This window comes from Orbicella faveolata, unplaced genomic scaffold (genome assembly GCF_042242905.1).
Source record: "Orbicella faveolata isolate gen_17 unplaced genomic scaffold, um_ofav_v1 contig_3, whole genome shotgun sequence".
Classification (NCBI taxonomy): domain Eukaryota; kingdom Metazoa; phylum Cnidaria; class Anthozoa; order Scleractinia; family Merulinidae; genus Orbicella; species Orbicella faveolata.
Window position 1 is genome coordinate 18,715,118 of NW_028301558.1, and position 13,421 is coordinate 18,728,538.

The 13,421-nt window shown below is 39.1% G+C and overlaps 1 protein-coding gene across 2 annotated transcripts; it reads right to left on the reverse strand.

Annotated features, from left to right (window-relative positions):
- Positions 1–242: 242 nt before the first annotated feature.
- On the reverse strand, positions 243–9,031 carry LOC110057398 (cytochrome b5-like). 2 transcript variants are annotated; one of them, XM_089298145.1, is made up of 5 exons: positions 6,128–6,262; positions 4,046–4,082; positions 2,958–3,049; positions 2,211–2,254; positions 243–1,089 (listed from the first exon to the last, which is right to left on the reverse strand). In XM_089298145.1, exons 1-5 carry the CDS (start codon positions 6,130–6,132, stop codon positions 974–976), a joined length of 294 nt encoding a protein of 97 aa, XP_089154271.1. In that variant the 5' UTR covers positions 6,133–6,262; the 3' UTR covers positions 243–973. The 2 variants fall into 2 exon arrangements, with proteins under 2 accessions (XP_089154271.1, XP_089154270.1); XM_089298144.1 differs by lacking the exon at positions 243–1,089 and adding an exon at positions 8,852–9,031 and having other exon boundaries at positions 6,128–6,310.
- Positions 9,032–13,421: the final 4,390 nt, after the last annotated feature.

Sequence of the window (13,421 nt, forward strand, 5' to 3'; positions counted from 1 at the left end):
GTTACGTCCCAAGCTCTATCTTACCGTCTTTGTAGAATGAATGGCCACGAAGCGGCTTGAAAACTAGGCGAAAAAATAGGAGAAGGGCGGCGAGAGAAAGCGAACGCCGCGCTTCTCCCCTATTTTTTCGCTCGCCATTTTTCGCGCTGTGCCCAAGCGAATTGAACGCCTGGAAGAGCCTAGTGTTGGCCGTGATGACTGTTTCAGTGTAACAAATAAATGAACACGAAACAGGCAGTCCATACGGTAGATTTATAGCATTTATTGATTTAGATGGAAAAAACTTAGAAACGCTTTACCAATCGGCTATGCCCATCGACTAGGCTTTAAGGTTTTTACCTTGAATTACAAGAGGGAAGTTTGTATACAAAGTTGTTGATATATTATTAAAACAAGTAATTTGTTCCTGGAAGTGGTATGCCAATTCGTCCACAACAACTCAAACGGTGCACGATCCGAATGAAGAAGGCCTTTCAAAGAAATGGCAGCTACAAACCGTACTTGGTGTTGTACAGTTTGCCATTTTCAAGTGAAATAGCTGGAACAAATGACGATATCATAACAGGCAAATCAGTTCTTACTTTACATCATAAAGGTAACTTTCTGAGGAGTGCCAGCAAATTGCATAGCCACAGTTAAATCGTTTATTCGCGGTGGTGGAAGAGAGTATTATTCCCTGCTTTTCTTTCTCTTTTCAAAAAAAGAAAGAACAATTGCTTGCAGGTTACCTGTTATCGCTCCCGGCCCATTTGAAAATGGGTGGCTGTATTTGTGTGGTGTTTGAGGCGCGGCAACTAACTATATTTGTGTTTCTAAAATTGGTAACTTTACTTGAGTCCTGACTTAATCCGATTTTTTAAAGAAGTTAAGAACTCGACAAAGCTTTTTTTTTCTCAAGCAAACGTCAAAACTAAATTCCTTGATAAGCCTGTACTTGATATGCTGTTCTCGCCAAGGGGAAAGCTCGAAAACTTCAACCGAAGAAGAGCTTGATGTATCGTGATCCAGTCAAAGCTGTAGGAGTAGTTGCTTTCTTGGTTGTGATTGGCTGCCAGTTTGCTTGACATAAGATTATTTTGCATCCTTTTCCTTCAAACAGAATCGAATTGTTAGTAAATTTACATTGCAAGGGAAAAGCAGGGAGATGCGTTTAAAATGCAGGCAATACATGTATTAGCAGTTTATTAATCTCAATGCAGCTGAAGACGGTTGGTATGAAACACCTTCGAACTACCATTCTTTGGTATTGAGGTGCTATCGCGTAACATGACAAGCGAGTAACACAAGGCGAGTGAGAACAATCCAAGCAAAGATTTGCGTGAATTCTCATAAAGTAGAACCCCGGTAACCCGAACTCTGAAAGGAAACGAAAACCAGTTCGAGTTAGGGGGGTCAATTGAATTTCCAACTTGCTATGTTAATAATCGATAGTTCAATGATTTTTCAGCACCTCAGTATACAGTACAGTGCCAATAAAACTTATCTCGTCAGAAATGCATGTGTACTTTTCATAACGTTCTGCGCTGTAGCACTATTTCATCCGGTATGACTCATAAGATCGGGCAATGACTTTCAAATACGTGAATGGTCGGTTGCAATTGCACTATTTAAAATCAAATTGCTGTAGTGTTAGTTTTGAGTGTTTTTACCGATTAAACGACCACAAAAGCTAATGGGATGAGATCCGTGGTGAGTTACATGAACCAGAATTCGAGTTATCGGAGTAAATTTTTATCAAGAGAAACGAAATTTAGTTCTGGTTAGCGGGGAATTCGAGTTATCCGAGTTCGAGTTAACCGAGTTAAAATGACTGAAAAAGTGGAGTCAAATCTACTGAGGGAAATGGGACTCGGTTCGACTACGAGTTACCGGGGTTCTACTGTGTTTGTTGCAGCCACTTGCAGTGGCGATCATACTGGGTGAGTGTCTTACTGTATGCAATTGCTCTGACAGTAGTATTGTACATTCGTAACTTATGGCAGGTACTGCATATAAACCCATCATAGTTCCTAACGGTCTGTACTGGTCAGTGCCAGTCATGTTAATTTAAGGATCGTCGTTTTGACTCGTTTTTTTTTTGGCCACTTAATAAAGGGAGGGGAAACTACAATCCTTAAAATGTAACTTACTCTGCGCAGTGACTTCGCCCTCGTTAAATAAGATATTCGTAAGAGGCGTGTATTAATGATAAAACTAGCTAAAACTGTTACCTTTGATCTCAAAGTCTGGGCTTGGTGTTGTAGATTTTGTCGTTCTGCAAAGAAGCGAGAAGGGAGGTGTTAAACAAGTGAACAAGTAGCTCAAATATCACAAAGAACCAGGAGACCATGATCTCTTGATTATGGTCTCTTCAGGAAACTGTTAAAACCAAGAAACGCCAAAATATCCGACAGATTGAGACTCATGGACTGAGTGTAAACGGCGGTGTTTATAAGAGCAGTAATTTGACAACACAAAATAACTAGCGAACGTTTTCCCTCTTATGAAGGCAATGCATTATGTTGTAATAATCCCCTCTCCGACTTAATGAGTGAACACAGTTCACATATATATTCCTCTTTCTTGTACAGTAGACATTGCAAAACATCTAGATTTTGAACCTGATCTGGAAACGTCACCTAGTTGCGTCTGGTCTCTTCTAGCACCTGAACGCCTGGAAGAGGCTTATACCCCGTTCACACCAACATATTTAACATGTTTAAAAGTGGCTTATCTAAACAAGGTTGAAAATAGTTGCTCATACCGCGCACGTCGCGCAACTTAAGCAGGTAAAAACCTGTTTTAAGCAGGTAAAAACCTGTTTGAGGCAAATAAGGTATCAAGGTGGTTTGAAATTTGTCTTTTCAAAATAACCGCAAAGCGTAATCGACAAATTGGAAAAACCTAAACCTGATGCACTTAAACTAGTCTAGTTCGTGTAAATGGGGATTAAGTTACGTCTAGAACTGTGCACTAACCTCTCGCAGCTCGCCAATGTAATATTTTGAGAGAATCTTCTGAGCTTCAGCCGAGTGGCCGATATCTTGAAACACGGTGGTGGCATCCATACCTTAATTAAGGAGAATTCAGAAATGTTTAAGTTAATGCAATGTCAACTTTTCTTAAGCGAAGGAAAGACTGCAAGTCTAGAGAATCCAAGAGCAGACAGCTCGTACCAATTTAGCCCTCAGAAGAAGTTTAATTCGAATTCTTTAATTTTGAAGTTGTTTTGCAAATTCAGTTAGGGCGAGTAACAAGAATGACAGAACTGATTTGTTCAAGAGAAATGATTGGACTTGTATAGATTAAATTCTCCAAAGTAACATGGTCGGAGCTCACAAATGAGCAAAAGTATTGTAACGACAAGTGGATAGACAACAGTGTCCGCAAAAACAACTTATTTAATGCACTAAGCAGCAACGACGAAAACTACAAACATGGCCGACCACCTGAGCCCGCTGTCACGTGATCCGCGAGGCGGGAACCCGGACTTGTACTTCGTGTACGCATACTCGTTACAAGTATAACAGGAATTTTTATATCCAACGTGATCGCTGTTTTCCTCGGGCTACGCCAGACCCCTGGCGCATGAGTAAAGCTGATGAAAACAAGCTTGACGCCTTCCAGTCGACATGTATATTGCCCAATGAAAAAGGGCAACGAAGAAGAAAAAGAAAATTAAAGCTGATGGATCATAATGATTAATCTTGGCACTAAAAGGGCTAAAAAGGGAACTATACGGAGTGCTATATGGAAAAAGCTTAGAGGCTTGGCTTTCAACCCTCTGTCAGTGACAACTGAAATGTAAGTAAATGTATGGATGTTTGAATTAAATAGAAACTCTCAATTAGAATTCTGCACGGGAACAAGTTTTATAAGGATAGGTCTCAATATATAAATTATGGAACTGAACTCAATGGAAGCAATAAATCGACTGAATCTGCGGGTTGTCTCGCAAGATTGTAAGTTCGCTACAAACTTGATTTATTTATACAGTTTACTGAGTCCCCAAAACATTCTCTTTGTACTATAGTAAATGCAATTTTGGGATTTACTCTTTACTCACCTGCGTGTTCCAGCATGATTTCGCTTCCTCCCGGATGCTAAGAACAAAGTAAATAGCTCCTTAACTCAAAGATAATAGAAGTCTATATGCTCATGCTGGATAACTGCTAGTTAAATTCGTCAGGCTTTTGCTTGTCTCAGAGTTTATATATCTCTTAGATAAAAGTAATTCCCCTGAAATAAAACTGCCGATATATTTTTGTTCCAACTTTGTCCAGTGAATATTTGTCATATGGGAACTTTAATTATAAAATGAAAAAGTAGGGTGCTCATGCTCGTTAAGGACCAGTGAGGCATTAAAAATGTCCCATTTAAGCATTATGTAATGCTTATTACAAGAACACATTCCAAGTTAAACTCTTTGTGAGCCCAGACTCATGAAAACACGCCTCAAACTACAGTCAATACTTGTGTCGGACACAAATAAATTTTTTAAGTTTGATTTTTACAGACAGCTGAATCCTTGTTAAAATATTGGAACCAAATTGCTTGCCACGGCTATCAAACTGCAAAACAGAAAAGACTACAGTTCAGCTGCTATTTTCCTTATTTATTCAATTTTCTTATAAGATTAAATTTGGAAATACAGTTAACGATAAAGATTAGCGAAAAAACTGAGCAACGACGTTTCGGTGTCATCCTGGCACCATTTTCAAGTTAAAAAATATTTGTGCGAAAAGTAAATTAATTTATACCAATGGTGGAGGTGCGAAATTGAATAAATTAAGATTAAGATAGCTGTTCAATGTTCATGTTCATTCCAATGAGGTGTCAAACACTGGTAATGAGTTCAGTGTCTGTTCAAAGCCTGTTCAAAGCAAAAGTATTTGTTTAGGCTTTGAACAGACACTGAACTCATTACCAGTGTTTGACACCTCATTGGAATGAACATGAACATTGAACAGCTATCTTAATCTTAATTTATTCAATTTCGCACCTCCACCATTGGTATAAATTAATTTACTTTTCGCACAAATATTTTTTAACTTGAAAATGGTGCCAGGATGACACCGAAACGTCGTTGCTCAGTTTTTTCGCTAATCTTTATCGTTAACTGTATTCAATTTTCAACAACAGAAATCAGATCAGTCTTTTCTCACGCAAAGCTAATGATTAGTTGATTAAAATGACTGAAAAAAATTGTGGGTGCCAGAGCTCGTTAGTGAGCTATAGCCATTTTTCAACTGACAGATCTCAATACCAAGGCAAATCCGCCATGTTTTCAATGTGCGCGTGCACGAGCGTGCGCGAATGACGCCATAAATTATGCGCAGTAAGGATGCGCAATGTAAAAGTGAGGAATCACCTCAACAATTGGGTCATTGAGCTCGAGATTTCTATCACGCTTAGAAATCGAGGGCGAATAATCTAATTGTTTTAGTATAAATCTAGTCGTTCAACACTTCATCTAAATCCTGTTCACAAACACTTCGAAAAACGCAAAGCGGCCACCATTTTGTTGATAACCGCACACTGCAAGGCTACTCACTATCTGCAACAAGAATAGATGGTACCGGACATTCGTGATAGAACGCTAATAGATTTATGTTAAAATGAGCTAGAAGAATCAGACTTTACAATCAAGACAATTGCCGTGTTTTCATTTGGTGATCGTATCCCGAATTCTCTAAACCTCAATGCTTGATTAGGTACTGATATTGTGGGACGAATTTAGATATTGATCAGATCAACATCTGCCTTTACTGGGAAGCACAAATCTCAAAACGATACTGAGACAATTATACAAGAACGCGCCATTAAGGCAACTTAGATGCTTTTCCTTGGCATTCGATCTCGCCATTGTTTCATTCAAACAAGAATTAGCTATTTATCAGCTTGAAATTGCTAAAAGTACGTTGACCGCCGTAGCGAGTTTATGAAGTTGACGTTTCGAGCAAAAGTTCTTCGCTGGTCGAACAAATAAGCTCTAACGGTGGATAATTTTCTTGATCACAATCACATTTTATATCCAAAGCTTTTTTTTCAAAATATAATTAAAATATTTTCAAGAGACATCTAACGTACAGAGACTACAAGGAGCGAATTTTGTCTCGAACTGAACGTACAGAGAAATTCAATTTACCTCATCCAAAAAGTTGGTTAAATCGTACACTTTGTCCTTGATCACGATCCAGCATGAAGATATGTCGGCATGATATGAGACTTCGTCCAGAGAAAAAACTCTGGGTTTTGTTGGGGCTATTTTCATCCTCTTCTGGGATAAGGTCTCCATATATTATGGCAAAGTTTTAATGAGGATGGCTTCCTGTAAAGAACAGAAAAAAAAGATTAATATACACTACATGCAAGTGAAAATAAACTACATGTAAAAATGTTATATATAAGTTGTTCTGTGTGATCATTCAAACCTTGTAATTTTCAGCGGTGTATAAAATTATTCTTGGTTTTGTTTCTGAGAACGACATAGCCTTTTAAAATATTCCCTCGGTGCTAATACCATCATAAAGGAATATTGAAATATTGCAGAGGTGAACACGCATATGGATCCACGTCAATACGCAACAGTGCTCGGTTAACTGATCAGAAGAAATCGGATAAACATACTATTTAATACATTGATCGCGCCTTAACAGTTTTAGTTCCCTTCGAAGTCTTTTCATAACATAACTAACCCCACATGTATACTTGGTACGTAGTTCAATGTTTCTTTTTAACCTATTCTTCTAAAGTACACTTTGCAATTATCTTCTCCCCCCAAAAAAACAAAGAATAAAATTTCTTCCGCTTCAAACTTGAAATACGTTTCAGTGAACTATACCTGGCAACCGTGAGGTTTTCCTTTCTTCAAGCGAACCTGCGCTCTCGACCTTACTCAGGATCAGTCGGCGTTTTCAATTTTAACAACGTAAGTAATCAAACTTCTATCCATTTGCCGCCGAAAAAGTTTCCTCAAAATAATTATAGATACCCCAAAATATTTTTGTGAATTCCACGCTGATAAATTTGTTTTGAAAATGTGGGTGACTAAAATAAGAAGAAACAATGATATCTATAAATAATTAAACCCTGAACAGAACACTAATTGAAACCGTTATTGGACAAACAGAGGAATTTAGAACCCTTCATGTGATTGGTTTATTACAATTACCACACTTGTCGGTCTTAAATTCTCCGTCAACACATTTCACAACAGCCCTTCGATCGATCCGGATTTCATTGCGCCAACAATTAGGCCACTGCATATCACACATTACAATAGATATTATCCTTTCTTGGTCCCACGCATACTATTCACTGAGTAATCAATTTTTCATAAGAATGTGAAACGTAACGTGGTGCAAAAAATAACTTGCCCCAACATTGGTATATGACGGTGAGAATTGAAATAAGCTGCTGTAAAAGCAAACTATGCTCCCTTATAAAAGAAATAATGGTGTAATACTACTGGTGTCCTTTGCATGATTAAACGCAAAAGTAAATAATCTAAACGGCAAGTCTTCGTGCTGATCCGGTTGAAACTTTGTTAAGACTGCAAAATAGCCAGTTGAGGACCGGTCCTTTTCTCTCAGGGTCCGAAAAGTGTTTATCTGTGAACGGGAACGCAAAGGTGCATTAAATTTGCTGGTACCTGGTGCAACCGCCTGTACATCTGGGTGTAAAAATGAGGGATAATGCATAAGAGAAATAATTTTTACTCACTGTCTGCATGGCAGAGGCGTTAATTTGTACGGACTACTGAGCCGATAAGCCAATACGCGTGGTAATTTGCATGTTTAAAAAAGATGTACATAACCGTACATCTAGACAGACGCATGTTTTGGTGCGTATTCATTTGAAATTGCGACGACAAAAAGAGGTTTAATTTTACCTTCAGTGCCAGAGGCACTGAGCGATGTTTTCAATAACCTTGTTTTTTGTGACGCCTGTGGTGAGAAATTGAACCAATTCAACTGCATCGTCATCGCGTGATGCATTCATCTGAACTTCAGTCCATTGCTTAATTATCGTCGTCTTCTGGTACCTGTGATACCGTTTACAGACAAATTTATAATGAGCCTGTGCATATAAATGGACGTTCTCAAAATTGTAATTAATATTATGTTTGTTTTTTGCTTCTGATTAAATTGAACTTGAACGATTTACAATAACAGAATTCATCGCTTATTCGCGTAAATTCTTTTGCCGTTTCATTACTTTTACTCAACTTGAAGAACCAGCACGCAGAATTACGAAAGCAGAATGTTTTGCATAACTGAACTTAACACGTAGTTTTCAGTAGGTCGTCGGCCCGGCGTTTAACTTACCACACCAGAAATTTGCCACACAGTTCAGTTTTAAGTTGTTCAAACTTGTACATCGAAACTAAAAAGCTCTTCAAGGAAACTTTCAACAATATGTAAATTACTAAGGAAGATGTCTAAAATGCAATCGAGTTTTCAGTCTCTGAACAAAACCGGACACCACGTTTCCTTCAAACCTGACTGAGTTGCCAGAGTTGCGAAACACCACTGAATAATTCGATGTCTTTCTAGTTCTTTGAGGGAAAACAAGAAACCAATAGGCCAATCAAAATTTTGACAGGGCAAACAACAGGGATACTTATGAAAGACCGTCAGTAATGCTCGCTGTACGATGATATTTAATACAAACTACAAACGCTAATGTAGACTCGATCAACATTACGTAATTAGAAATCAAGGATCGAAGAATAAACTCTGGAACCTGACAACTTAGTCAAATGTTCAGCCTAAGGACAATGTTAGTTTCCGATCATAGTTTCAGTTTGTGCTGCCAATCTTTGACAAACTCCTGGTAAAAACTCACGTGTTACATTCAGCCAACTAACCTTTCTTGAAGATTTCAAGCGCCTGTTAAGATGTGTTCGTTATTAATAGTGTTGATTCCGAACCATTCCAAAATGATCGCTTCATTGGTTTTCCAAGTCACCGCTTCTCGAACTGCCAACCCAAATTACGCTACAACAATTTAAACTATCTACTTGAATATAAACAACAGCACAGATTGTCCTAAAGCGTTCATACATTATTAATATTCAGGCCATCGCAAGCGGTATTGTTAAGCCGAAGGGCGTGATGAGGGGTGTGTCAAAAACTGTGAGCTGATTCGTCAGTATATTGGTCACGAAATCTTTCGTCACGGCATTTTCTAGAATAACTTCTCCAAGTACTAGCTTGTACTACATTGGCAGGGCTCGCGGTGCTGTTTATTGTTTTAATATTTCAATATGACAGCTTAGTTTCTTCCGATGCACAAATGATAAAAAGCGCGCCACTTGCAGATATCGTTTTCAATCTTGGTGAAGGCCAGAGTTGTACAGAGCTGTACTCCGTCGCGCCCGGAAGGGGTATATGTATAGAAATGAGTCGCTCTGATGTGAGATCCCGTCCACACGCATCCGGATACAGTCGAATCTCCGGCTTCGACCACCTCTCATAAGCGACCACCTCTCCTCAGCGACCAGTTTTCCAAAATTAGCAGCGTGATGCGTGATTGAGACCTAATTAGCCGCGTGACGCAGGACAGGAAATCATAACGTGATCACAGTGAGTGATTTGCTATTTTACAAGCACGTCATGCGTGCTTTGCCAATTAGATTTCCGTGATAAGTGAACGTCCTATGAGCTAGAAGGATAGGATTCATTCAAAGTAAATAGTAAATGGAGTCTTAAAAAAGATCATCAAATCGTGGCAGATGTGACACCATTTTCTGGTCTTTTTCATCCTTTTCTTGACCTCTGATATCTTTGATCTTCGTAGACCTTCATGGTACTATAGCTCCAAACAACTGTACTACGAATTATAGGAGTGAGTCAATTGAAAATAGTTAAACTTTGCAAAAGGACTATGAGCTTCAGTGTTATTTTTGTCCATTTTGTCGACCGATCATTTTTGACAGTACATCAGACAAAGAGAATATGGCACACCATATCCGAATCCGGCTATCGTATAAAAGGCTCTGAACGAATTTCGTCCAAAAGGGCTGTTCAAAACGATAACACACGTTAGAGTTTGCTGTCATTTTATACCGCTGGAGAAGACAGTTGTGTAAGCAACGAGAGATTACACAAGGAAAACGTTTGTGTGCCGCTTAATGAAGGTCGTCTAACTGAATTCGAAAACCACGTTATATCCTTTACAGACACAAAAACGTTGCCGCACAGGATTTGCAGGTGTAACGCTTTGACACAAATATTGCCTGTATATTAGAGCATGGCAAAGGTGGCGTAGACGTCTTCTCAATTAGTATGCAAGATCTCTGTCAACTTAGCCCGGTGAATAGGCTCTCGATTGTGTTATAGGGGAAGGAAAAAAACAGGCGGGAAGAGATAGCCGAGAGTAATCTGGAGCGAGAAAAATCCCGCCCCGCCAGGCTCGCTTCGCTCGTCCTATTTTATTTTTTTGGCGCTCGTCAGGAGCCTGTTCACTTAAAGACGGTGAAAACTCCTCCAGATTATCCAGGAGCCTCATGGTACAGACCGAATCTCCCGGTCTCCCGTACGAATTACCACTTTTATTTTCGGGGAAAATTATTAGAATAAGTAATATCACGATCAATGGTGTCAAAAGCTTTAGCTAAGTCGAGAAAAACAACGGATGTGACAAGGCCATTATCGATGTTAAAGTACCATTGATTGGTAGCGTCAAGCAAAGCTGTGGCGGTTGAATGAAACGACCAAAAGCCTGATTGATATCTGTTTAGCAATTTGTTATCCGAAAGGTATAAACAGAGTTGGTTGTAAACAAGCCTTTCCATAATTTTTAGAAATAGGAGATAGAATGGAAATTGGACGATAATTGTTAGGATTTGTTTTACTGTTGCCCTTGTGGCGTGGAAAAACCTTCGCAATTTTGCAATTGTTAAAAAGTATACAAAGAGGCTGGGCAATAATATCCGCTGCGACCTTAGGATAGAATAGAATAGAAAGCCTTTATTTTAACACGGTATGTTTTAAAGCTAAAAGCTTGTGGGTCGTGTATAAAATAAGAGAAAGACCTAATAGCAATGTAATAATAAGAAAAATTTTAAAAACTACTGCTCGGACCTTGAGTAATTTGTTTGGAATGCGATCGAGACCGGCAGATTTATCTAATCGTCGAGTCGCCCAAAATGATGGTTGATTTAGCTTCTACTCGTCGCTCGCCAACAGATAACCAACGCGTGTTATCATCACGATAAGGAGGTGACGATTTATCGACCCGAGGTGACGCGGTGTTTGTGGGTGTTGGCCGAGTTTGGTCATCATTTAACAGTTTTAAGTTGTAACAAGGCTGTTCCGTTCATTTTCTAGGGTTTTTATTGTGTTAGATGCCCTTGTATTCGATACATTCGTTCATATTCGAGCGGATCTATTTTCTTGACCTCATTTTGAAGAGCAATATTTTCTTTGACTAGGTGACGAACTGTTGGTAATTTTCATATTTACCTTCAAGTGAACAAGATGCTGAGGTTCATTACGTTGTTGCTCGACTTTCTGTAGATTGCTCTTAACCATAGAACAACCCTCGCATGTGGAAGGGCTTGGCAAAGTCTGGGTGACAGACTGCAGGATCTGCGAAGAGTTGAAGGAGCCATCCACCGCAGTTGATTCGTTTGAGGCCGCGAGCGGACATTACTGAGTGTCACAATTCGGTTGAAGAGCAAGCAGATTTTCCTCCGATGCAAAGAGGTTGCCTATGTTTTTCTCGCAAGATAGTGTAACCAGACCCTTGAGTTTGGACGGTATGAGTTGAAGAATACCACTTCACGTACTGCAATGTGCACATGATATCAGCCACCTTGAATGAAAAGTTAACATTTTATCGACTGGATCTTCTGAGATTTCGCCATCTTCCGTAAACTCGAGTAAAAATCTTTAAAATTTTTAAAATCCCCATACCACTTGAATTGATCCTTCGTGTTCAAGTAGTTGAGTCGACTAGCCAAAGATGCAATTGATGATGAATTCTCGTTTGCAAGAGCCGTTTTTAACGAATTGAAAACCGACTAAAATACAAAATAGCGGCGCGCGATAAAATACTTGTGAACTCTCTGAGAGTAGACAAGGGAAAAGCACCTGATCTCCAAAGATTACAGAAGAAATAAGTTATAACCGTCACTAGAGCACATCATCCGATATCCATTTTCTGTAATCTTAATTGTTCTAAATCTAAGTTAAACGAATATTGCATGTTACATGTAGCGACCGTCGCGGAAGTAGTATGTATCAGGTAAATAGCTAACCTGCGATCATACCCTCCCTCCCTTATATTCAAACGTGACCTAGCTAAAGTTTTTGACACCATTGATCATAATATTAATCATTCCAATAATTTTCCCTAAAAATAAAAGTGGTAAGTCGTACGGGAGACCGGGAGAGTTTTCACCGTCTGTAAGTGAACCGACGAGCGCGAAAGAAATAAAATAGGGCGAGAGATAGACGGCAGAGAGAACCTTAAACGAACCTCGTCAATCAAGGTTTAATCTGGCTACGGTAACTCAAAATACACAAGGTGAACGCGTATTTTATTATATAGCTGTACGTATAGCATAAATTACAAAGTCGTTACAGAACATAAGCGTGCATGTAAAGAATGTTTGGCAAATTAGCATATTATACCCTGAAATTAAGATATATATCCACCAATTTGAATAATCAAATCTAGCCGGTGTCAGAAACTCGTTTGTCCGGTTTGGCTATGACGTCAGTGCTTTCTTATTGGCTCACAACCAAGCCTTTTGTTCTTTCGCTTTATAAGTGCGACACCACCCGGATGGTTGGGCGGCCAGTTAACTCCACCGCAATATACACATCTCTCTTAATATCTCTTAATATCTCTTAATATCTCTTAAACCAGTACCTCCCCTCCTAACAATCCTCCCCATATACCTACACACCATATATCTCATCGATCCCCCATCGATCTGCCTACGCAGCATACATCTCGTTAATTCCCCACATATACTTACACACCATACATCTCATTACTCCCCTACATATGCCACAGCCTACATCTCATTAATCCCTCACATATCATACAGCATTCATTCATTAATTCCCCACATATACCTACACAATCTACATCTTATTTATCCCCCACGTATACCTACACAGCTTTCATCGTATTTATTTCCAACATATACCTACACAGCCCATATCTCATGAATCCCTCACATTAACCTTCACAGTTTGCATGACAAATTACAACTATTTCGAACTACGACCAATTATGAAAACTCTATTTTTCTATCACAACCGATCGAGTGACCGCACACTGTCAACAGCCCCGAGGGGCGGAAACCTCTCAAAGGAAGAAAGATGTTGAAATAACTAAAATTTTATGCCTTATTGTAAAAATAATTATGATAAAACAGAAGAGATGGACAGCTGGTTCGCGCTATCTTTCCCCTGCCTCGT